Source organism: Canis aureus, chromosome 30, assembly GCF_053574225.1.
Source record: "Canis aureus isolate CA01 chromosome 30, VMU_Caureus_v.1.0, whole genome shotgun sequence".
Classification (NCBI taxonomy): domain Eukaryota; kingdom Metazoa; phylum Chordata; class Mammalia; order Carnivora; family Canidae; genus Canis; species Canis aureus.
The window spans coordinates 16220147-16246201 of NC_135640.1; the positions used below are offsets into that span (position 1 = coordinate 16220147).

General features: G+C 34.3%; 2 protein-coding genes across 30 annotated transcripts in view; one reads left to right on the forward strand and one right to left on the reverse strand.

Moving 5' to 3' along the window:
- Positions 1-26055, forward strand: part of LOC144301748 (uncharacterized) — a 355630-nt gene that overhangs the window by 121571 nt on the left and 208004 nt on the right. For 17 of the 24 annotated variants that reach the window (XR_013368525.1, XR_013368524.1, XR_013368517.1 and 14 more), the window contains exon 2: positions 3575-3748. The exons of 5 other annotated variants lie outside the window; for them this stretch is intronic. The gene's annotated coding sequence lies outside the window, so the exon portion shown is untranslated. Of the gene's footprint in view, positions 1-3574; positions 3749-19637; positions 19687-20760; positions 20941-26055 lie in introns of those variants that run through there. 2 more of the 24 variants (XR_013368529.1, XR_013368528.1) reach the window with 2 other exon arrangements.
- SAMSN1 (SAM domain, SH3 domain and nuclear localization signals 1) overlaps positions 1-26055 on the reverse strand; it is a 268791-nt gene that overhangs the window by 12764 nt on the left and 229972 nt on the right. For all 6 annotated transcript variants that reach the window (XM_077878807.1, XM_077878805.1, XM_077878804.1 and 3 more), the window contains 5 exons: positions 14171-14242; positions 10378-10527; positions 7072-7201; positions 4451-4602; positions 1161-1367 (listed from right to left, as the gene is read on the reverse strand). In XM_077878807.1, coding sequence (XP_077734933.1) covers positions 1161-1367; positions 4451-4602; positions 7072-7201; positions 10378-10527; positions 14171-14242 — 711 coding nt within the window. The remainder of the gene's footprint in view (positions 1-1160; positions 1368-4450; positions 4603-7071; positions 7202-10377; positions 10528-14170; positions 14243-26055) is intronic.

Here is a 26055-nt window from a genome sequence, read left to right on the forward strand (position 1 = left end):
TAGAGCAGAGAAACCAAAATTCCCATCTGACATAACCATCTGGTTGTGGGTTCCTGACATGGTTATTTCACTTCCTTAGACCTTGGTTTTCTCATAGGTCACAGAACAAACAAAAAGAAGAAGCAGGGCTTAAACTTATACTTAATCCAAGCAGTACCCTATTTGGGCAGCGCCAGTAGAAATATAGGAAGGCCTGGGTAGTGTGTCTACAGACAAGAGTATAACTAGATCATTCAGAGGAAACAATTAAGGAGAGTTTAATTGGCTTTGACAAGGCAACCCTTGATGAATTTTGAAAACTATCAAAGTACTGCTGCATTAATATTAGAAATGGATTACAAAACAGTTAATTGAGTGAGGCTAGGTAAATTGTATGTACACACCATTTAACAAGGTAGATATTTCATAAAAACTTTGCTAATGTAACAAGAAAATAATTGGATTATAAATATAAACAACACAGTTTCCTTAGCACACTCATCATGGGGGCTTAATGATCACTATTTCCTAAGAAATTGCTTTTGAAACGATTATGTTTAGTTATCTTCTCTTGACTTGCTTTTGATCTCTGCCCTATAGAAAATGTAATTTTCTTTCCATTTTTCCTTTCAGTTCTCTGGATTTTTACCTTTACTCTTCATATTCTGTCATTCTCACTTACTTGTTTTCTTTGGGCCTTTTATTCTCCTAGGTATTTTTCATTTTTCACTGCATTTTCTCAACATTAATCTCTACTGTCACTGCTAAGTACCATTAGAGTTTAGTCCAAGGGATGTTATATCAAGACTTGTCCTTGCATAATAAAAGTAATAAAAGAAAATAAGAAGTCTTCTTGGAAAACAGACTTTCCTTTGCTGTAAGTCCTATTTTTTTTTAAAGATTTTATTTATTTATTCATGAGAGATAGAGAGAGAGAGAGAAAGATGGGGGCAGAGACACAGGCAGAGGGAGAAGCAGGCTCCATGCAGGGAGCCTGATGCAGGACTCAATCCCGGGGCTCCAGGATCATGCCCTGGGTCAAAGGCAGGCGCTGAACTGCTGAGCCACCCAGGGTTCCCCATAATTCCTATATTTTTAAACACTATACAAACATTAATCCATTTTCCTCAGTTATTCCATCTAGATGCCACCAAAATCAAATAGGTCACAGGTTTGCTAACCTGAAGGTGAATCCTCTCTAAGAACTCCTGCAGAGTCTTGGGTTTTTCCTTTCCACTCTTTCGGTGGGCCTTTATTTTCTTGGGGGCTGCTTCCTCTTCTGAGATGACATCCACATAAATAAATTTGAAGTTTCCCACCTTATTGTTCAACATTCCTGTCCACATCCCCATTGGTGTTTTGCAGATAATGTCTATGATGTCTCCTTTCTAAAAAACAAAGAAACATACCAAATGAGTTTTCAGAGAACTTTGGTGTTGCGACAATTAGTAAAAAGAATGGAATCCTAGAAAATTAGAATAATGGGGGAATATGACAAGGGAGGTTACTGATAACAGAAATAAATCTAAGAGAAAATTTCTTTTAAAAGTCCAAGGGAACTATTCACTAGTAATAATGAGGAAAATTTCAGCAGGCTTGAAGAAAAGCTCTTACATGCATTTGATGACGTCTGTATGTCTTTGTTATATCAATTTATGAATGTATAGGGCACAATGGAATTTACAAAATACTTTTGCCTATAGTAAGTCATTTTATGCCTATAACACACTTCTTAGGTACATATACAAGGTATCATTATTACTCTAAATATTATAGAAAAGAAATACAAACATTAAATAACTTTCCAGAACTCATGGCAGTTGTCTGAACCCAAGAATGATGCTTTTTTCATTCATTTTGTCAAAGCAATCAATATATGGCAAAGTTCAAGCCATCATTCCTGGACAGAATCCCAAATAGGGAAGGGAAAGAAAAAGAAGTCTATCTCTGTCCATGCTTCTAGTTCATCTGAAAAATTTATCTACGTAAAAACAAAAACAAAGACATCTAAAGTATTGCATTCATCTAAAATAATGAAACTGTTAAGAACTTTGTATAATCTAAATATGTAACAAAAGTATGTGTATACTAAGGATAAATTATGCTACTGAATTATTATTATTAATATTATTAGAGAAGAAATACTTAGATTGAGCTTCACAACGAAGTTTGGGTAGAAGTATGAATGAAGCACATTAGGATGGACAAACCAATTGGTCTTTTTCTTTATTCACATCTGAGACTCTAATTGGCTACTGGCTGGCAGTTACTGGCAAGAGTAGAAAACCAACAAGGGTACATCTTTGTAAAGAAAATTGATTTCTATGTAAATACAGTGCCTACATTTAAAAGTCATATTTCCTCCTTTGAGACTTAAAAGTTTCTACCCCAGAGAGGAAATTATAGATTCTGATTTTTTGTTGCTGTTGTCATTTGAGGGGTCTACCCTCAAACAAACAAAACATTTAGTTTGCTACTAAAAATATTTTTTTGCCTGTTCTATGAATATGTATTCTTCCATCTAAAACACAAATTGTATTTTTAATAGTAGGATTCAATGTGATTAAAAGATTTGTTTTTCTGAGTTGTGATCGTCTGCTGGTCTGACCCTATAAGCTTTTCATCTAATTCTTCCTGCCTTTAACTATGGGGAATCAAATCCTGGGCTAGATGGGATCAGCTAAGCAGACCTAGAAAATCCCCAGAAGCTCTAGGGGAAGTTTCTAAGCATGGGAGCTCTCTGCTGCATCCTTCCTATTATCCTCTAAACTTATAAAAAGTATACATTCCAGGAAAGCCCACAGGTCACCAAGCAAAGACCAATTTCATTGTGGATAAGATCCTCGATATAAACCATAACATTCAATCCTCAGTGGTAACTGTGGGATTCTTATTGTGTCCTACAAGAGCTCTACAAATATCATCTTAGGCAGTATAAATGGTGGTGCACTGGCATGGTATTATAGGGAAGGCGAAAAGCTATCCCGAGTCAAAATGTGTTCAATTTATTCCCTTCTACACTCTACCTCCAACAATGGTTACTAGGCTACAAACATTCCTTCCTCAAGACCTGAACTTAGACTTCAAATCAATTCGTAGAAATGACTAAGGAGCTAACTATCAAGAATAATGTTTTCCTCATTCTCTGACCTTACTCTGATTTGTTACAATAGAAGGGATAAAGAGAAGAGCAGAGTGTCTTGAGTGTTAAATAATAGTACCAATACTTCATAACTTATATAATTATTGGTTAACATTAGCTTGGTGTTGATAGTATAGAAAAGTCATAATTTCTGTCCTTTTAGCTATATCAGCCTGTGTTACTCAGAGGAATAATTTAACATGTATAAAATAGTTTAGCACAATTGCAACAGCACCTTCCCTTTAGTATGAGTAGGACTATGAAAGTGATGGATTTCACACCCATGATTATGTTGTATTATATGCCACAAGCGACATGTGCAAATGTAATTAATGTCCCAAATTAGTTAATTTTGTAATTAAGTGGGAGATTATCTGAGTGTTTCTGACTTATCAGGTAGGAGCTTTTAAAAATAAAGAGATTAGAAATATGAGTGAGCGTTTCTCCCTGCAGGCTATGAAGGAGCAAACTGCCATGTTGTACAGAGGATCATGGCCTGCAACCTTCAGTGTCTAAGAGTGGCTCCCAGGCAATATCCAGCAAGAAAGCAGGAACTTCAGTCTTACAACCGCAAGCAACTGAATTCTGCCAATAGCCATGAGCTTGGAATAGGACCCTGAGCCCCAGGTGAGATCACAGCCCCAGCTGTCATCTTGATTGTAGCCCAGTGAGACCTTGAGCAGTGAATGCAGTTGAGCCATGACCAAAATGTTTGACCCATAGAACTGTGAGGTAGTATGTTTGTTTTGTTTAAAGTCCCTGAGTTTGTGGAAATTTGTTACACAGCAATAGAAAATGAATATAGAGAATAAGAGTAAAAAAGAGGGAATTGGGGAGGGAATATCATTGGGAGAAAGATGTCTGGTTATTCGTGGCCACCAACTTAAGTATTGAAATTGCCCGGCCAAGTCTGGTTCCCAAGGGAGGTGCTTTGAGGGGCTCTTGCCTGCTATCACCATCTTTTCTCTCTCTCCTTTTACTCCAGCAAAGAATCAGACAGAGCCAGGCACCTCCAGTAACCTGTGAGGCTTTAGGCTTTAGGCTTACAGAAAAAAATGTAGACAATTTTTTCTCCCCTGATAGGTTCAGACTCTGCATTACCTACATAATAGCAGCTTATGCTGTAGCCTCAGCAGACTGATTCCCCTCTCCCACCTCTCATGTTTTGTTCAAATTCTTGCCACCATAACCCAGTTGTCAGTTCTAAGGCTGGGAAGAACATACTCACCACCACCCCCACCCCACTTCCCAGTGCTTGCACTTCCTGACACAGATCATACAACGAGCACTAGACAAGCCATACAGGATGCAGATAGGATGTGCACACACCTTGATTTTGAGGGAGTCGGTGTCGTAGGGGCTTGGTGTAAAATCGGTATGTACTCTGGCACGGCCACAGAATGGTCCAGAGTAGGGGCCATCATCATCAAGTCGAAAGCTATCCCGGTTACTTGTACCATCTGAACAGCTTGTTATTCCGCCTAATGAAGGCAAAGCAGAGGTTAAACAGTTCTCACTGAAGGCTCCTCACATTCTGAACCATCGTTTGCATAGAGCTAAGCAGGGATAATACTCAAGCACTGGAGGCAAGACTTTTGAGAGGGTTCTAAGTGATGGATCCCTATTCTTTCTGCCCCCCAGTCACTCTCCATCAGTGACCTCTGTCCTCTGAGCCACTTCTGAACTTTCTCCAGCCAATCTGACCCTTCCTCAACCACGAACCCAAATACCCTGTCACTTCAGTCTCTGTGATCTGATCCAGTAGCACAGTGTTTTGAGGATTAAACACTTGCTAAAAAGGTAGACGATATAGACTTAACTCCATGTACAGGCCAGACAATTAATTTTGTACCTGTAAACAAAAACAGAATCATACAGCAGCAGTTTGATCTCTATGTGCTACTGATCACAAGTGGTCAAAGCATGAGACTATAGGGTTCCCTACACTTATCACAATGTAGCTAGAATGTTGTCCCAAATATCCTATTATATATCCAAATCCATTGTGAAGCAACATCTCTATGCATGAAAGGTAGCACTTTTGCTTGTTGTGTGAATGTGAAGGAAAGAGGAAGCATGTTCCAGGGTCTGTACTCCCAAGTGGTTCTAAACTTTCTAAACTGGGCTTTTAAAACTGCTCCAAATCCTTGTTCTCTGGTCCTTTTCCCTTCTAAGTTTGAACCTCAAGAGAAAAAAAAGGAAAAGCAATTCCATTTTTGCTGCCTGCAAGATAGAGGCAAGAACAGCTCTGAGCGGAAGTAACTCTCAGTTTCTCCACCACTCACATTTCTCCTTCCATCTGGCCTTTCAGTGCTCTGTTTATGGCAAAAACAGCCCTGGTTTCTCTACCATTTATTCAAATAATTATGGAAAAAGGGAAAGAACCTTAGAGATGTTCCATATTGAGTACGAACCGGTATGAGAAAGGGTGAGCTGCATGTAATCTCATAAATTAAGTTGTACATGACAACAGCTAAATGGGCCACCATCTCCTTACACCTTCCCTTCCGTGGCCACCCCTGGCCCTGGCTTTTCATGGTACATTCCAGTTAGTAAAATTCTATCCACATTCAGCATTACAATTTAGAATTTTAAAACTTCCAGCAGAAGTGAATACTAATGAAATCTGAATTTCACACATGCAAAAATATATCCTTCAAATGTTTCTACATTAGTTTTTTTCCCCACAAAATAACTGTTCTTCAGCCAATAGGAAAATAGGAATAAAATTCAGGATATCTGAAACATCTGGTCTTTGCGATCTATCTTCAAATAACGGAAACAGTTGATTTAAAAGGAAATGAAAAATAAACTTTGCAAAAAAAAGAAAACATGTAAAAGCCCTGAAAATATCAGAGGGATGTATAACAGTGTACACATAAAAAAGTTATAAGGCACCCTGCCGTATCAGTAGTTTCATCCAAATATCATAGCAGGATATGTGACTGAAACCTGAATGACTTCCTTCTTAGAAACAATGATTTTAGAAAATCCTGTTTGACACATGCTGCTTCCTTTCTGTCACCTAATTGGTGATATTCCTTCTATTTGGTATTTACATAGTATTTCATTCTTTACTCACTAATGCTGGGTGGACACCTAAAAAGTAAATGTCATGATTGATGCATATGTCTTGATATTTTCAGAGTACTACAGGCAAAATGGAATGAAAAGGAAGGAAAGAAGTGAGAGGGAAAAAAGAAAGAAGAAAGGAAGGAGGGAGGAGAGAAAGAAGGAAGAAGAGAAGGAGGAACGAGGAAAAAGGAGGATTAAAGAAAGGCAAAGGAAGGAGAAAGGGTGGGATGGAAGAAGAGAGAGAACAGGATTTCATTTACCTGAATACACCAAGTCATTTAAAAACTTTTGACCCAAGATAATGCTAGTTCTCCTAAGCATATGTTTTTATTTTAGGGATATAGATTTAGTCACCTAACATGATCATTTTAAGGCATATCCCCAAGACCCCTGCTGACTACAGTTTTAAAAGTTTCAAAATAATACATAATTCTATCGGATGTATTGTGTATCATTTTAAACAATAGCAGCAACTCTGTGGATTCAGCAATCCTACATTTTCACTATTTCTCTTATCAAGTAGCTAAAACATTTTTGTTAATTTGATAAGCCCCACAGAAGCAAATCTGTTGTTGTTGGTTTTCATTTGAATTTATTTCTTTTTTATTGTTTTTTTATTTTAATTCCAGTATTATTAACATACAGTGTCATATCAGTTTCAGGTGTGCAGTATAGCGATTTAACATTTCAATACATTGCGTTACACAGTGCCCATCACAGTAAGTGCACTCTTTAGTCCCCATCACTACGTCACTCATCTCTCCATCTACCTCCCCTCTGGTAACCATCAGTTTGCTCTCTGTAGTTAAAATCTACTGCTTTTAGTTAATTCAGCCCTCCCAGTTAGTATCTTGTCCCGTATTCTATAGGCTTACTTGATGAACTCTGCCCACTGTAGAGACTATCCATGGAGTCACTGGCTTTAAGAGAGATCTTCTCTGTGTGAAATCCAATCATTGGGTCACTGTTCCGATATGGGACGGCATCCTCTCCATCTTCCTCATCCTTCAGAAAAATATATCAGAGGTTAAGTGCAGAGAACAGATTTCCATGGATATTGTGCATTGATTTAACAAACAAGACATATTTTAGCAATAAAATACTTAGGAATACATCAGCATAAAATATGAGAATCATTAATCTTTAGTTGAATTTCTAGCAAAACATGTTATATTTGGAAAAGTTCTTTAGATGAAACATTCACATTATGGAATTCAACTGAAATTATAATAGTTCATTTTGTAAATTAGGATGAATGTCATATCCAGACTATTTAATCAGAAATGTTAGATTTATTAACATCTATGCTTTATCTATTAAAGCACTTTTATTTCTTCATGTTCTCCTTATCATCTATTTACCACCGTTACTAATCCTTTGAGATCTGATATTACAAGTTTAAATTCTGCATAGTTGTTTCATGTCAGTTATTTGCACCCTACCAGATCACTAGATATGAATAAAACATGCACATTTTGCAATTCTAAAGCAAAGCTTATCTAAGAAGCTTTACAAATCTCATACTGAGCTTGCACACCTAGTCAAGTGAAAAGCAAATCCTGCATAAAATTAGGAAAGACAGAGAATTTCAAAACAAATTACATCTGCTTGAAAACATCTCAAATGTCTTCCATATTTAGATGGTTTGAACAAAACCTATAAATTTCTTAATATTCATGAAAATGTAATTCAATATTCCTCATTTATGAGCATTTCTAAACATTGATAAAACTTCATAATACATATATATACTCAGTTTGATTCTCTGCTTTTATCCATTCCTTTATTCATTTGTTCAGTCATTCAACACAAGTTTATAGAACACCTTGTAAGTACCTGGCACTGTTTTGGGAACTGGGGATACATAGTAAACAAGATCACAGAGTCCCCACCTCTCATAAGATACATTTTAGTGTGTTAGGCTCTGGTGTTTGTATATGTATGTGTGGTTAGTGTTTGAGGAGGTGTGTACAAACAAAACGCAAAAGAAAATTTCAGGGAATAAGTGAAGGAAATAAAACTGAGTGATGTGAGAGGATGAGCTACTAGGATTAGGGTTAGGGGAAGGTTAGCTGATTTAGATGGAGTAGCCTCCAAAAACCTCCTCTATACCATAATAATGCTCTGAATTATTGACCTGAATGTTAAGATGTAACTTATGTAAACATTTAGAGGCAGTTTTCCAAGTAAAAGGAATAGCAGGAACAAAATAACTAAACTCAGAATTAGCTTGGGTTGTGAATGGAAAGACCAGGCCAATGCAGCTGCAGCTGAGTGAGAGCAAGGACAGTATTAGGAAATGAGCTCAGAGAAGCAGACTGGAGCCAGATTAGGAAAAGCTTTATAGACCATGTGTGATGGTCATGGAAATGTGTCACTCAGATCTTTTGCTGCGAGACCCTTTAGTAACAGTCCTAGCTACTGAATCCAGCACTGTGCCTGCATGGAAGCCATGCTCTCTGCCAATGACTGAACCAGTGGGGGTAACTTTCTGGTGGGATATAGGGCTCCTGTAATGAAAAACTGGTTCAAAGACTATCTACCAACCTGGCTAAAGCTTTCTTCCTCTCCTTTCATAGGTATCAAACTTGCACTGTTGTCTGAAAGCTTCCCTATCAATTCTTGTTTCTTTATCCTTCACAGGCATTTCCCTGATAATCTTTGGTGTATCCATTGCTTTCTTATGGTCTGCTTCTTAGAGGATTGGAATAAATCTATTATAATATGGGAATGCATTGTGAAAGCATTGTAAAATTTTAACCAAGGGACATGATGTGTTCTAAATTCCCCTTTAAATCTCTCTGGATTTCATGTGGAGAATGGCTTTAATGGAGGCAGGAGTGGAAGAAAGACGACCAATTAGGTGGTTATCATGGCAGTGTAGGCAAGTTGTTGTTCAGTGTAATAGAATTGGGAGTCAGAAATAAACCCAAGTACTTGTGATCCATATAATTATGACCATGTATTTATTATCAATTGATTTTCAACAGGGGTGCCAAAAAAATACAATAATTGTCCTTTTAACAAATTAATGTTGTGACAACTGGATATCTAATTTGAAAGAATGAAGACAGACTCCTACCACTTGAAAGAAAAATTGTTAATAATCATACACCAAAATTTATGAGCTACAAGTGCAAGCACTTAGAAAAAAATATGGGAGAAAATCTTTGTAATCTTAGGTTAAGCAACAGTTTTCTTTTTTTCTTTTTTTTTTAAGCAACAGTTTTTTAAATGCAGTGGTAAAAGTTCAAATGACAAAAAAAAAGATAAATTGTGTTATATCAAATTATAAATATTTGTGCTGCAAATGATAGCATCAAAAAGTGAAAATACAATCCAGAGGAGAAAATATATCATATTGCAAATCACATATCTGATTACATTAAGGGTATATTTTTAAAAAGCTTAAAAATCAACAATGAAAACCCCCCAAATCACCAAAGTAAAAAATGGGGAAAGGATTTGAGTAAACATTTTTTTAAAGAAGATATACAAATGGCTCATAAGAACACGACAAGATCTCAACATAATTAGTCATCAGGGAAGTGCAAATCAAAGCCACATTGAAATCCCATTTCACACCCAGTAGGAAGACTAGCATCAAAAAGACAGTAACAAGTGTTGACAAACGTGGAGATATTGGAACCCTCACACATTGCTAGTGGGAATGTAAAATGATGCAACTGCTTTGGGAAGCAGGTTGCCAATTTCTCAAAATATCAGATAATTACCATATACCCAAGAGAAACAAAAGAATATTTTCACATAAAAACTCATAAATATTCATAGCAGCATTATTTACAATAGCCAGAAAGTGAAAACAACTCAGTATGTATCAACTGATGAAAGGGAAAATAAAGTGTAGTCTATGTATATAATGGAATATTATTTGGCAATAAAAAGAAATGATGTACTGATGTTTGTTATATGACATACTGTTCTTCATATATTACATGTGTGGTCTTTCTGAGCCCCCATTTCCTCTATTAATATAGGAATAATAATATTTTGTTTTGTTTTCCTACCTAACTTCTGGGCACAATTACTGAGGGAGAAAGTAAATGTTGAAGTACTTTTTAAAGCACCAAGTAATTTTATGTCTAGAAGAAGAGTCTGTTGACTATTTTAAGAAAAAAATTAATAGAAAAATACAAAAAAAATTAACAGAGTACGCTTACCTTTTCTTCAGAGAGGGCTTTGATGTACTTTTTACTCACTTTTTTCTTCATTGTCCAGGAAATAGCTCTCATTTTTTTCCCTAAACCCCCTCCATTATTTGAAGTTTTACTTTGTTCTCCACTTTCATTTATGGGTTCTCCTTCATATACCTAGTTAGAATTATTTACAAAAGACAGAATAATTATAAAAATCATTGATCTGAAAACATTATTAAAGAGAAGATTCCAAATTTTTGGACCCATATATATTGTGTACAGCAGCCTCCAAAACTTCAGTTGGGATATAATACATATTTTTAAAGTTGCCCAAGCCTGGTTACGTATGTGACAAACTCAGAAAATAAAACTTGTGATGTCAAAGGACCTGAGCTTCACATGTAAAATTTGTTTCAAAGAATTTTAGCCATTCTTTAAATAGCTCCACAGTAGAGCCACTTTAATTTTTCCCACTTTTGTGATGGGCAAGATGGAATTGAATGATTGGCATAATGAGTGATTAAATCTACATAAATGGGAGATATTTTATTGGGGGCTTTAGAAAGGTGACAGCATGTATTCATGCTGAATGGGCACTAAACTAATCCTCTTATTCTTATAGAAAATGAAATGGTCATTTTTTAAAATATTTTATTTATTTACTTGAGAGAGAGTGACAACACAGGTGGGGAGCAGCAGGCAGAGGGAGAAGCAGGCTCCCACTGAACATGAGCCTGACATGGAGCTCGATCCCAGGACCCTGGGATCATGACCTGAGCCAAAGGCAGACACTCAACCAACTGGGCCCCCCAGGTGTCCCAAAATGGTCATTTAAAAATTTTTTTTGGAGTTAAGTAAATCCACTGAGAAAGTGCAGTTTTTTCTTCTTGCAGGGAAGTGCCTCATGCATATTTTCCATATTCTCAAGCAATAGTAAATGTGAACTTGGTCTAGCCATTAGTATAGAAATCTTCACGTAATTCACATGTAACTAATTCTTCTAGGTATTTAAATTAAGATTACCTGATAATATATTTGTTTGTTTGATTGATTATTGCCTGCATCTCTCACTGTAAGGTATGCTCCATGAGACTAGAGATTTTATATTTTTTTTATTTATTCTGAAAGTCTAGAACACTTCCAGGAACATAACTGACACTTGATATTTTTAGAATAAGCAAAACTTCTCATGTAGAACTTTGGAGTGATTTTTTTCTTAAAGGACATAATTGGGTTATATATCCTTAATATCTTAGATTTCAAGAAAGTACTCTTTAGGTGCATCTATTTTAGCATTGCCCACTGTTCTTGATGGGTGGGCAGACAGATATTTCCTGAATTTTAAATAAAAAATAAAGGGAAACTTCTCTTTAGTGAACTTGAATATTTAATTTTTATTTATTTATTTTTAAGATTTACTTATTTATACTAGAGAAAGAAGGTGTGTGCAGGGGGTGGACAGAAAAAGAGGGAGAAGAGAGAGTCTCAAGCAGGCCCAGCACAGGGCTTGATCTCACCACACTGAGATCATAACCTGAGCCAAAGTCAAGAGTCGGACTCAATTGACTGAGCCACCCAGAATCTCCTTGAATATTTTAATATAAAGGTTTAACAACATAGTTAATAAAATTATTAATCAATATTATGTTTTGCTTCATATCTTATGCCAAATTACCTATGATAAATATGAATGGACAGCAGATTTAAGTCCTCATTGAACTTCATTAATTTCTACATTTAAAAAAAAATTCTACATTCAAGGTTATAAAAGGCAAGGATTCTTTGCTTAATTCAAAACCCTGAATAAAATATAACTTGGAGATTCTTTAAAGTTTTAAGTTAGCCTTTCTTGTCTCTCTTCTCTCTAAATAAACTCTATCTTGACTGTCAAATTACAAACTAAAAATAAATAAATAAGCCAAGAAAGTATATTGTATTACTATCTGTGTTAAATTACCATTGCCTAAGCTTCAAACAAGTATCACAAACATTTTTAATTTTAGGTTTTTCTATCAATTTTTGTAGAGGTTTCAAAGAAACTACTTCAGCATATTTTAAACTTTCAAATTTTTCTATGCTGGTCTCTTTTATCGCCTGAATCACAACTTTATTAGATATTTATTTACAGTTGCTGTTTTTCTAAGATCTGTTTTTCCCTCTATACTTTAGGCTTCATTAAGTGGGGATTTTCACCAATTATTGCAATAGTAATTTCTGAGTAACTAATGGGAACTCTGTCATAGGGTAGGTGCTCAAGAAATACTTGTTGAATGAATAGATGCTGTATTGCTGAAAAAACATATGAACTACTTTTTCAGATTTATTAATTCTATCACAAATTACTAAGCCACCATTACTAATCAATAAACCTGAATTAGCCTGAGCTACTCTTACAGGTTAACCCTAGCATTATAAACTAAGTAACAGTAGAATATATCTATATGTGATTATGGAAAGTCAAAGTTTTATATAAGATGTTAATTGAAAATGAAATTATATAGGGTTTCTCACTATTTATATACATATGTTATCTTATTTAAAACAAAAAATGTGGATAGACTATATAGCTATTATAGGTTTATTCATAAGCATGTGTATATAAATATATAGACAGATAGAGGGAGATATAAATAATATACATATGTATAAAGGGGATATATTTTACACACATACATATATGTGTGTACTAACAGATATATTTATAAAGTAATACTAGATGTTATTCTATTTTCATTTCTTTTGTTTAGAATGTCTATTACTGAAATGCCAATATTTAAAAGTATTATAGATACACAGACATAGGAATCTGAGAAGTATGTTGAGAAATTAAATATGATAATGGGAAAAAATCTTTACAAAAAAACACAAAAAATAAACATACAATAATAAGAATGAATAATTAAAAAATACATATGATCCAAAAACCTATTGATCTCAAATGTATCACATGTGGAGTTGCTAAATCAGGTTCAATGATAAACATGTATTTTGAATTTTCTCAATATATATCCCTTTCAATAATCATTTATCATAATTGGCCTGTAGTTTGTGAGATAGTGCAACAGAAATGCAAACTTGGAGTCAGACAAGATGGTGAGTTCTGCCTTTGTCACTTATTAACTATGTAATTTAGAAGTAACTTTACTCAACAAAATGTATTACTTCATTGATAAAACAATACTAATAGTTCCTACATTATAGGTAGGTAAAGTGTTTAGTGTTGTGCTTATAACATAGTTAGTGTTCAATTAAATGTAGATATTATTATTATTATTACTATTGCTATTATAATTATATAGTCTTTATTGTATGGGAACCTTTCCTTAAGCTACTTTTAAAGTGTTCATGGTTTGCAAATGTGTATGTAATGGTCACCTATGAGACATTTCAATGCATATAGTAGAGTGCAATTGAACAACCATATGCCCTCTTTAACAAATTTACAATCAAGTCATTTAATCATTAAATTAATCAAAGCAATTACAACTGACATAAAATTTAACATGGATTGTTTTATGGTGGAAATGCTCAGAAAATTTGAGATTATTTGTATTACTTTAAATTGTAACTCTCTTCTTCAGTTTATATTCTGCTTTTCTGAACATGTTAGGTTTCTTAGACAACTTTTTATCCCTAATACCCAGTATGGTACTGATTACTAAGTAGTTGTTTGTTCAATTATCACAAAAATATAGGCAAGACTGTGATTTTTAAATATACTTATTTTTCTTACTGTACTTAGCAAAAGTGATATTGGCTTCATAATTTTTCATAATGAGTTTGCATTACATTCATAAAATTGTAATAAAATACTAACCTCAGTTGAATCATCTGGTTTTGAAATGGAATTATTCCGAAAACGATCAAAATTCCCAAAACTGCTGCTGCGCTATAAAATAGGAAAGAGAAAGGAGAGGACACTTAGGATTTGTGACTTTCACTGATAAAATTGCTAAATATATTAGATTATGGTTTAATAAGTGTCAATATATTACAAATAGAAGATTAAAAAAGCTCTTCTCTCTGGAATATCTAAAGGCATTGAAGATATAACTATGATTAACATTATAATACAGTGGACAAAATGTCTTCATAAGTTTTATATTATATTGTTAAGCACCTTGAAGAAAATCTATTAAATTATTTTCAATTTATAGTGCTACCTCTGCCCTTGGGAATGGCATCTGAACAATCTATGAATTCTAACCTAAGCCTTCTTGAAGTGAGCTACCCACAAACTAATTTCCAAGAAGGAATGACATGTATTACTAACCAACCAACTAACAAATGAATAACAACAACAAAACAAATAAAAACAAACATCTGAGTAAATCTATTGATATACCTCATAAAGATCACATTTGTCAAAAAACTAAAAGTGACTACAAATGTGTTTATCATTGATAACTTGATAATTTGAGACTCTAGTTGGCGTCAGAAAGAGAAGGCATACCATAGAGCTATTAATGAATTGAAAGTAGCATTTAGGCATGCACAGTCTAAGGTTGGAAGTAAAACTGAATTTGTCCACATTTAGCTTGGAATTACAATGAGACCTCAGGGTCAATTTCATTCACTGGTTTTGAGAAAAAGCTCAATATGTTAATAGAAGACTTGTTCCCTTGGATACTTTTTGCCTACAAAGCTAAATTTTTATTCATATGTAACTCATTCTAGGCAGGTAATTATAAATAATTCTGATATGTTACAAAGTAAATGACTCTCTGAAATACATTTCAACAATCTTTAGAGTCATGGAGTCAAAAAATGGACATTTCTTCACTATCATTTAATTTCATACATTGTTTGGAAAGGTGAATATCTGATGTTAGGTCCTTTAAGTACCTATAAATCCTAAGAATATATTCTATCTCAAGAACTTAATTTCATTCCAAGCTGATAATATTTTCAGAATAAGCTGATGGTACTGAAAAATAACCCGATAATTTGAAAAGTTAACAACGGGAGTCAATAATTCATAAAACCGTGTATTAAAAAAAAAAAAAGTGTATTGTCCTTTCAGAAGTCCCAGCACAGTTTAGTTTAAGTCAGCTTTGAAGGTTCATTGTTCTTACAAGCACTCTTACACTCATGTTTCCCCACCAGCTATCTTTAAAACTCCTTGTTTCCCTTTTAAATGAGCTGAAATAAAAAGATCCTGACGTGTGACAAGGGGTTAGCTTGATAGACAGTGTGATACGTAATATCGCCCCAAGGATGATGGCTGTGTTAGACACAATTAACGCCTTTTGCTGACTCGCCACCCCTGCTGAACAAGCCCTTCAGCTTGTGGCAAGAAGAGAGAAATAGAAGGGCTGAAACTGAGAACCACACTGGAAAATACAAAGTCTTCTCATGCAGGGCTTACTAACCTAGAATGACTTCCCAGAGCATTAATCACTTCAACTTGCCTAGTAGGCATTTCCATGAGGCTATCATTGCCCAGAGATCACAAAAGGGAATTGAATGTATTGTTGTCCTGCTTATAAACAATCTGAACACAGGGAAATCTGTTACTCTTTTATATACTTGAAACATTCTGATGGCCTATTGGAACCTATGCCTAGGGCAATTTTGCAGCCTGCATCCAGCCTGCATCCTGCTTATTAAATATTGATGAGGGTTACAACATGATTTCCACCACTGGATAATGGGTCCTGTTGCCCAGGAGGGCACAGAATAGGCTCACTTCAGCATTTCTCAACATTATCTTCTGCCATTAAGTAATCAATAGTCACCACCTTTTAAAATTAATTCTCCCCTCATTATATCAATAAAGAGAAGCAGATTTAGGAGTAGTGGTTTAAGAAGTCTTTAGACTATTACTTTGGGTTTTGTCAGTCATCTCATTGCTAATCACTCAATAGCATTAAACCAAAGAAGTGCAATATCAATCCAAGATAAGACACCATTAAGAAGCAAATCTAAGTATTTGAAACAATGTTTTAAAATTTCATTATTCTCTAGTCTAAAAGTTAGTGACTTTCTGAGATGGTTTCATAACGTATAGGTTATGGCTTATGATAAAGAGGGCTAATGTCTACTCTGAGGTATGCACAACAAACACATTTATAAATTTTACTCCTATCACTTTTTCAATGAAAAGGTAGATCATATGGAAACAAGCTGGCTTTCTAGTAATAGTCCTTTAAAAATGGGAATGTGTTTGAATCTCAATAATTTTGCATTGCATAATCATAATGGATTAGATTTAGCAAATATTATCTTGTGACAGAAGCTCCCATCAAGACAGAGCTATGATATAATGAATAGCTGTCAATGGGAAGAGTAACTTAAAATAAAATTGAGATTAGTATTTTAGATAATTTTTGTATCTATTGACATTATATCATATTTAGTCTTTAATTCCACTCTCTATACAGTCTTTCTTTGTGCAGTTAGATATATATTTGCAAAATGGCACATTTGTGGAGGGTAATTTGGCAAAACTAGCAAAATTATATATATATATATATATATATATATATATATATATATATATATATATTTGTCCTTTGACCCAGCAGTTCCATTCCTAGACATCTATACCAGAGGTACACTTGGCTATAAACTGCTTTACACATCACATTCCTTATAAAACTTTTATATTATAAAAAAAGCTATAAACTCTAATGTTCATCGAGAGGGAACTGATTGAATAATATATGGTAAATCAAATGGTGAGACTATGTGTAACTATAAAAAGTTGAAATGTGTCTCTTTATACTTTTATGGAATTATCTCCAGGATGTAGTGTAAGGGAAAAAAGGCAAATGTATGTAGAAAAAAATGTATACAGTAGGCTGCTGTTTATCTAAGGGTGGAAATAGATATTTGTATTTTAATACAGGCAAATACATACTTTCTTAGAAAGATAGGGAAAAATGAATAATGTGAAAAAGAGAAAACAGACTTCTTTGAATATACCTTATTTTGTGGATTTGACTTTAAAACTATGTAACTTTTATTTTTAACAGAATTAGGTAAAAATAAACACAATCTCTAAGAATTCTAAATAAAAATAAAGCAAATGAACCGAATTCTATATTGAATTAGTGGCTTAGAAAGAGGAATTACTTTAAGTGATTTTAAGAACAATAATTTGTCCAAAGGACAAAAAATAATGACAAAATAAAATTTAACCTGTTTTCAGTCATATTGTTTTTTTTTTTTTTGGCAATATTGGTATATATAGATACATATGTTGAGGGACAATGAAAATAAGTAATGATGTTAATGACGATGGAGTCAAGATACTCAGTCAAAATTCTCATATGGGTCACGGCATAGAATAAGTAGTCTTTCAGAGATGACTAGGGCCATGTCAAAACGAAGACAGACAGGAGCCATATTAAAAATCTTCTCACTGGATTAGATTATATCCAAAGATGGGATAATTTTTTTTATCAATAAGTGAATACATCTAAAACAGCAAAGTTCATGAATCCGTAATGATACCAAAAGGAAAAAAAAATCAGTGATCGCTTTTGGAAACATTAGAGTTATATTATGAACACTAGCAAATAAAGGAAAAGACCTAGACATTTAACCTGCTCTCCTTTTATGAAATATATTTCAGAATAAATAGTTAACGAGGAAGAATTTATCTCTCTCTATGTGTGTATGTTCTAGCTAATCAATTAGGAATGATGAAATGACCAAGGGACTGTCTCGGAAACCCCTGATGGCAATAGAAGGATCTCAGCGATGATCCTTGATGGCTACTAGAATTATAAAAAGAGAAAACTAGAATATGTGCTTCATAATATTAGCGCCTAACAGTACCCAGGGATGTAGTCTCAGAAAAATAAATAAATAAATAAATAAATAAATAAATAAATAAATAAATAAATAATAAATCAAGCAAGCAAGCAAGCAAGCAAGCAAGCAATCACACCAAACTTCTCTAACTACCAGATTGTAGGAAATCAGGGACAAAGCATTTTAAATGACACCAAAAGAATACAGTCAATCAGAAAAATCTAGACACTGAGGAAATCTACAGGACAAATAACCTGGTTTCTTCAATGAATCAATAGAAAGAAGAAAAGTATAGATTAATAACCTCTCAGAGTTGTCTAACCAAATATAACCCATGGATCTTGTTTAGATATAGATAAAAGAAACCAAAATAAAAAAGGCAGCGAGGACAAGACTGAGGAAATTTTTAAAATAACTAGCTATTTGATGAACGTGAGGAAATATTATTTTTTACTTGTAATTCAGGATAACCTAGTGAGGGGCAACAAGCATGTGAGCATAAAGAAGAAACATGACTGGCCATTATTTAATAATTAACTGAGTGGTAGACTGTACTACTCTGTTTTTGCATATACTGAAGTTTCCCATAGTAAAATGTTTGGCTAAAAGAAAAAGAAAGGGAAATGTACCTATATAATAGCTAAAAAAACAAGAGTTAATCATGTGTAGGGGCAGGGAGGTACACTGGAAAAATACTTTCCTCTTAATTTTGCTGTGAATCTAAAAGTCTAAATAGTCTTTAAAAAAAGTTAATGTCACACAACTTTATAAGGAACCAATTTAAAAAAAAATCATTGATATTGCTTGGGTCATAGTTGCTTGAAAGTACAGACATACTTGAGAAAATATGGTTCTGTTTTCCAAGTTTATTTTAGAACAAACCAACTTTCTGATATAGATGCACATTACTAGATTGCCTTTTGTAGACTCTCTCTAATTACATGGTACAGATTACTTTCTTCCACTTAGTCTACTTGGCTTCCACAAAAAAAGGGCTGAATAGTCTCATTTGGGGTGTTTGAACACATCTGTGTGTGTCCCTACACAACTCAATGAATAATATAAAAGAGCTTGAGAGGATTCATTTTTTTGTTAGTTGCATTTTTTCTCTAGTTTTGTATAACAATTCTAATTATTACAGAATGTCATTTCATGATATAAAGCTGACTGTGTTCTTAGAAATTCTCTAGTCCTTCTCAGTGAAGAAATTTGCAGGAGCCAGAACTTGCAAAAATAAGTTCATTTTTTTTTCAATTCTCCACCCTGATGTACTCTCAAATCTCAGTGCCATCCCATTCCAAAGTTTTGATCTTGTCTTCTATTTTCAAAGAAACTTGTTATCTAAACAGGATGGAAATTTGGAAAGTTATCTTGATAGAATGGATAGAGCTAAATAGGATTCTTAGAACAGCAGCCTAAATTTATCGACATGAAATATAATTAGGGGTCTCTTTTTGGAACTATAAATCAACCTTTTGACCAAATCCAAGACAACTTGAACTTTACTCTCATTTCTTAACTAGCCATCAAGTTTTGGGGTCTTCAAGTAAAGTCTTATCTCCAGCATGACTGGTAAGGCACTGGTGGAAAAGTTTCACAGTCTATTTCAAAGAAAAAATTTGCATATCTGAGTCAGACATCCGCAGTATTTTGAAATATACTGGCAAATTAAAAATGACACACACTCTGCCAATGAGTTCTCACATCTTCTAAATATTGCACATAGAGCGATGGTTAGTAATATGCTCCTGAAGATCAGAATTGTTTCGGAAAGCACTTGTATGAATATTCAATAATAATTGTATGCTAAATGTCAATAAGCCTGTCAACCTTTATCCAAAGGCATTCGAGGATTTAATTATCCTAACCTAACTCAGGTGCTGAGATCTTTTGAAGAGTTGGAAACAAATTTAACTCATTTAAAATAACCCTATTAGGATTGCTTCAGTGTTAAATAATGACACTATCATGTGAAGTCAATGGAAGATGGTTGTGTGGTGTCAGGGGGTTGAAGAGTAAAACACAACCGGAGCAGAGAAACATAACTTTCAACAGCAACATTTTAACCCTGAGTAAAGGCCACCCAATACTCCAACATATATTTGTGCTCTAAGTATTGTTAACGTAGATCTGGACTCTTAGAACAAAAGTTAGTTTACTTGATCTCTCTGGTTCAGCATCTTTTCTGTCAACTGCAAAATATCTAAAGGAAGTGGAATTCTGATTCCACTATAGTGTTTTGAAGTTGTGTCAGAATTTCCACGTGAAAGCTTTAACTTTCAGAAGCTGATGTGCCACTAGAAATATTTTTTTGCAAATTGAAACTGCCTCAAAGAAAAGAAACTAGAACCCCCACCAAAAAAAGAATCAATGTAAAATGATCCATAATCTATAAAAGTGGTTATTCATATCAACCTATTTAATGTAACAAAACAAGTTTTGTGAGTAAAAAAGACTCAGATATTTAAAATTTTCAATTGCACCTCTGCATGATTTATTACTGTATGTTATGATTTACATTACATCCATAGATTGTAAGTCATTCTGAAGTTTTAAGAATTGAACAGAAATTAGAATATTCTATTTTAGTTGAAAAGAGTTTTTTAAATAAATAATACTGATATGTCTTAAATATCTTTTTTTCAGGTAAAAAGCCTGACATGGCAAATGTTCAGTCACTTGATATCATCAGTTCTTACAAAACCCTATAGAATAAAAAGGATATTAAAAACTGTTAAAAATGTGACCATGATCAGACTACCTTGAACTGCTCAGCTTCTTCTCTTCCCTGTTGTAAAACTTCTGCTTGGCTTGCTCACTCCCAGACTATTGTTATAGCACACGGTCTATTCCTTCGTTCTCTTTCTCTAACTACTAAATGGTCTCTCTTGATCCTCCTGGAATTGTTTCATTATACCACTGCTTCCATGAAACTTTCAAGAATTTCCCCAGGGAACTCATGTTCATAGCTGCTGTAGCCCGCAGTGGCTTCTCTGCCTGCTTTCATGCTGGAAGGCAGATGTGCCAACCAAAGTCTCTCTCTGCTTATATCCAGTTGCCTCTGAGGACCTGCTTTGATTCTGCCTTCTGAGCCATCCACCTGCACTCTTGGAAACGTTTGCTCACTCTGGGGAGTTTGGACACATAATGCAAAATGCAATATACCACACACACATTCTTTCAGCCTCCACATCTGCTCAATTCTTTCCTGAAATCTCCGTTGTAGCCATTTGTGTTCATCACTGCTAGTCAAAAATGTGCTTATGGCCACATTCCTGAGCCAATGCACTAACAGGCAGCTCCTTAGTACCGAAACTCTTGCCTTTCCAGTCATCTAACATCACACATAGAACTAATTTCCCAAAAAATACCAGTTCTTATCATTGCATTCCTCCCAAAATATTAAGCTTGCTCCACATTGTTATGATGGTTACTGAGGATCTGTTCCATGCCCAAGTGATTTATCTATGATTATCTCATTAAAAAGACACAATCACCCTCTGAGATAGGTCTTGATTTCTCCAGTTTACAGATGAGGAAAACTAAGGCTCCGAGAGTTTAAGTACCTCTTCCTTAGTCAATAAAATAAAGCTCAAACTCAGCATGCTGCACTTTCATGATTCTCCATGCTATCAGGTAATAGTACAGTCTGATGTAACAGAACTGGCAGTTCTGGCTGGTCAGTGTGGACACATTCACTTATGCTTCTAACCTGTGGCTCATGTTATTTTCTTGGTTTTTGTTTTTTTCCAAGGAATGTCCTTCCTCTTTTTTCCCCGCCTATTCAGATCTAGTCCATTCTTCAAGGGCAGGATTCAGCCCCACCTTCCATATGACATCACAGGCCATTGCTTCCCTAGATTAGCACACACTGATTGCTCCTGTTAAGCACTGTAAATTCCTATGCAGAAAAATGCTACAGTTGTGAGGCTTGGGAAAACCACAGCAGATGACAAATCCCACATCCCTCTTCAAGTTACATGTCCAAAAGCCATAATTTCACAGCTGACACAAAAGCAAATGATAACTCAATCATGTTATAGCCAAGGAAGATGATTTGCTGATGTCTAATTAGAGACTATAAGATGTTGCACTATGCAATTCATCATAAATATATTAAGTGGCTCTATGGCTAAACTTTATGCTGGGGGTCAGGCTGTCTATATGAATAAGCAAGAATCTATCCTGGAGGAATTTGCACTCTGTTGGTGCCATCAACCTAATAACTTCAATCCCTAAGAGCTAAATAGAACCATATTCAAATGAATGGCATACAAATATAGAAGCAGTTACTAAGATCAGATTATACTTATTCATAAAATAAATGAACTTAATAATGCATAATAGATGTTAACCTGGAAATCTATATTCATCCATTTATGAATACTTATTTTCACTGACTACATAGTACATGAAAGACATTTTGTATACATATGCCTGTACCTTAATTATTTATAGTCAGTCTAAAGAAAGATGTGTTAAAATGATGAGAAATTTTTAAATCAGCTGAAATCAATACAGTTTGAATTTGCCTAAAAAATTATTTACCCTAAGAGATTATACAGTTGTTAACTGAGGGACCCTTAGAAATCTCCAAGCCCAAAGATGGTGATTGCTAAAACTTTGATAAAGTAACAAAAAGATGAAGACAACAAAAAAAATACACATACTGTATATTAAATGGAACAGTAGAGGACACAAATGTGTCTATTACTTACTGAGCTCTTCAAGGAAGAGACAAGTTGTTTCTAGTGAACATAATTTTGGTCACTATTAGTGTTGTGTATCCGATACAAGAATATTTCACTAGGATTTATTCCATCTCCAGCACAGATAGTTTGTTAAAAACTTAATAAGGAGCTATACGGAGAAGGGTTCTGAAGCCAATTTTAGGGTAAAGAGGTCATGATTAACTGTGTCAACAATGGTTACAGAAGATAGTGTGTGTTTTAGGGAAGATGGTGAGGAGAATAAGGAATTACAGGTAACATATTTGATGTATTTACCATTCCTACTCTAAGTTTAAAGTAACTTGCCTGAGCAAATTTCTCATTACTAATTTTGTTTTCTAAGTACCTTGAGAGAGAGAGAGAGAGAGAGAGAGAGAGAGAAGATGGTATCAAAGATAAATGATTCAGGGCAGCCAGGGTGGCTCAGCGGTTTAGCACCGCCTTCAGCCCAGGGCCTGATCCTGGAGACCGGAATCGAGTTCCACATGGGGCCCCCTGTATGGAGCCTGCTTCTCCCTCTACCTTTGTCTCTACCTCTCTCTCTCTCTGTGTCTCTCATGAGTAAATAAATAAAATTAAAAAAAAAAAAGATAAATGATTCAAATTTCAAGTTATAAAAATATGCATTATCCTTCCATAAATTTAGATATTAGCTTTCTATTATATGCATATTAAGTTTTTCCTACCTATAACCAAGTATTAAATATTTTAACCATTGATGCATAATTATCAACTATTTCATCCTATAACTAAACTTCAAAAACAAGTAATTTTGCAAATAAACTATAAATAACCCTTATAGAATATATATATATCTGTATAAATATTCCTTCTGTGTATGGTATGGCTAACAGAAGAAGATAATAGTGACTAGGATGGTAGAAGAAGGCAACAGTTATTTAGGAGAAGAATTTTTTTTTTTTTACTTTTTTTTTTTCTTAAAGTAGACTCCGTGCCCAATGAGGGGCTTGAACTCACAACCTTGAGATCAAGACCTGAGCTGAGATCAAGAGCTGGATGGTTAACCAACTGAGCCACCCAGGTTCCCCAGAGAAGAATAACTTTCAAGTACTAATCATAACAAGCTTTCCTATATTGACCATAATCTTAAGTATCAAAATTCTGGTTTTCTTAACAAATGCCTTGTTCCTCTATTCTATCTTTTAATGAAATTATACCATATGTACTATATATGTACTATATGTAGCATCATTAACCCTTTTTTTCTTTTTCAACAACTGGAGATAGGACAAGTCTTGGAAATGTTTAAGTAGCTGACACATGATGGAAGCATGTACTTTTAAGTCTGTTAAGATAATTTTTAACAGACTTAATAGTTGAATGTTGACTAAACTTTAGGTTCCTGAATAATTTCCTAACATATTTACCCATCAAATGTTTATACCACTAAATCCAGTTATTCCATTTTAAAAAATAAAATCCTCACAAAACAAATATTCATTGTTTTGAAATCATTGTTAAAATAAAGGAGTGAAAATTAAGTTGGGAAATAGAATCCATTGAATAAACTTCCCCATCAAATTCTCTGGAACAAAAACTCAGTTACTTCCATTAAATGTCCTCTGCATTCACATGGCCTCCGGGTACATAATAACCTTTCTAAAGGTCTCCTCAAGGGATATTTTAGTCATGCAGTGATCTCCTTGAACACAAGTAATGACAAACAATAAGCTAATTCTCAAAAAGTTTTTTTTAAGTCATTTTTACTACTTTTAAATGAGTATGTTTGATGCATGATTTTGGTCCCCCTGATTAATGGTCACCGCCAGCCCAGCTTCTGGAGTTGTAATGTTTCCGTGAGCTTCCCTCCAGCAGAGCTCGACCATTAATCCAGTGGCATATGTCAGCTCAGCAGAGCAAGGTCACTCTTCTGCTTCAAGGGGAACCTTTTTAGAAATAATAAAACTGACAGAAAGTTCTTTTTTGCATGCTTTATGCCACCTGAGGTTGAGTGCTGCAGTTAATATCATAAAGCTTATAAACATTCCCATCTCAGGCAGCACCCGCTGCCACTATGGTTAGGAGTTTAAACGTTTTTTCCTTAGTAAGAACAGACATGTTTATGTGGGGCAAATATACAGTATGTAATCCCAAACAAGGAAAGAATGGGTGGAAAAAAATAGTAGTAAGTTCATGTTAGGATATTTGGAAGAGACGTTAGGGTTCTATAACTTCCTTATTAACAGTTACATTCTCCTTTCAGCAAATTTGGATTTGTCTATATAAATACTTCATTAGATTGAGGGGTTAATAGTGATGTTGAAATGTAACAGCAGTAGTAGAAATGAACTCAGTTGATGCTAATTCATAAACTAATGTCTGACAACTGTAGAACATTTATCTTGGAAGGAATTTTCTTTTTTAAAATTACAAATACACTATAATTATTTGTTTTATAGGTAATGGCTGCTTTAAAATTCATAAATAATTATAGTGAGATATTCGTAATCTTAAAGTAGCTTGAAACGTAGATGGCCTAACTTAGAAGATGATGGCTATATAATAACTAGCAATATAAAGACCATATTCCCATAAGCATTATAAAATTTATATATTTAATTACTCATTTTGTTACTTTTACTTAATTAAAAATTTAAGGTTGCACATTGCTGTAACCATATGAAATATTCAGAAAAAAAATTTACCAAATATCCGGATTAATGCCTAGACATATCACTATATGTATAATAAAATAGGATTTACTATAAGGTAAACTGGCCTTAAATCTTATTTTAAGAATTTAAATTATTTAAATTATGAAACCTATAGAAAGGAAACTTCATTATTTATATTTAATTGTCTTCATTGTATATATGTAGAGAAAAGGTGGGGCCAGATGGTAATTCTGGCTCATCCTTTCTAGGAAGCCAGTTCCTTGGTCATGTCTCCGTGTCCATTGTCAGGCCCTCACTTCATCAGGTACAGAAACTTTATTTTTCAAGATTTCTGAAATAAACAATCTCTGAGGGACTGACTCATAAATGAAACTAATAAGATACCAAAAATGGCAATGCCAAGTATTGGTTAGGTATGAGAAATTCAACTGTCAGGAAGAATGCATTTTCTTGTTGACTTATTAAAGAGTTTTCTCCCTTGGAGGAAACGTTATATGAGACATGAGATTGTTGTTGGAAGTTTGTTTCGTTAGTGTAGTAAAGCCACACTGAGTAGGTGATATCAAGGGCTACAG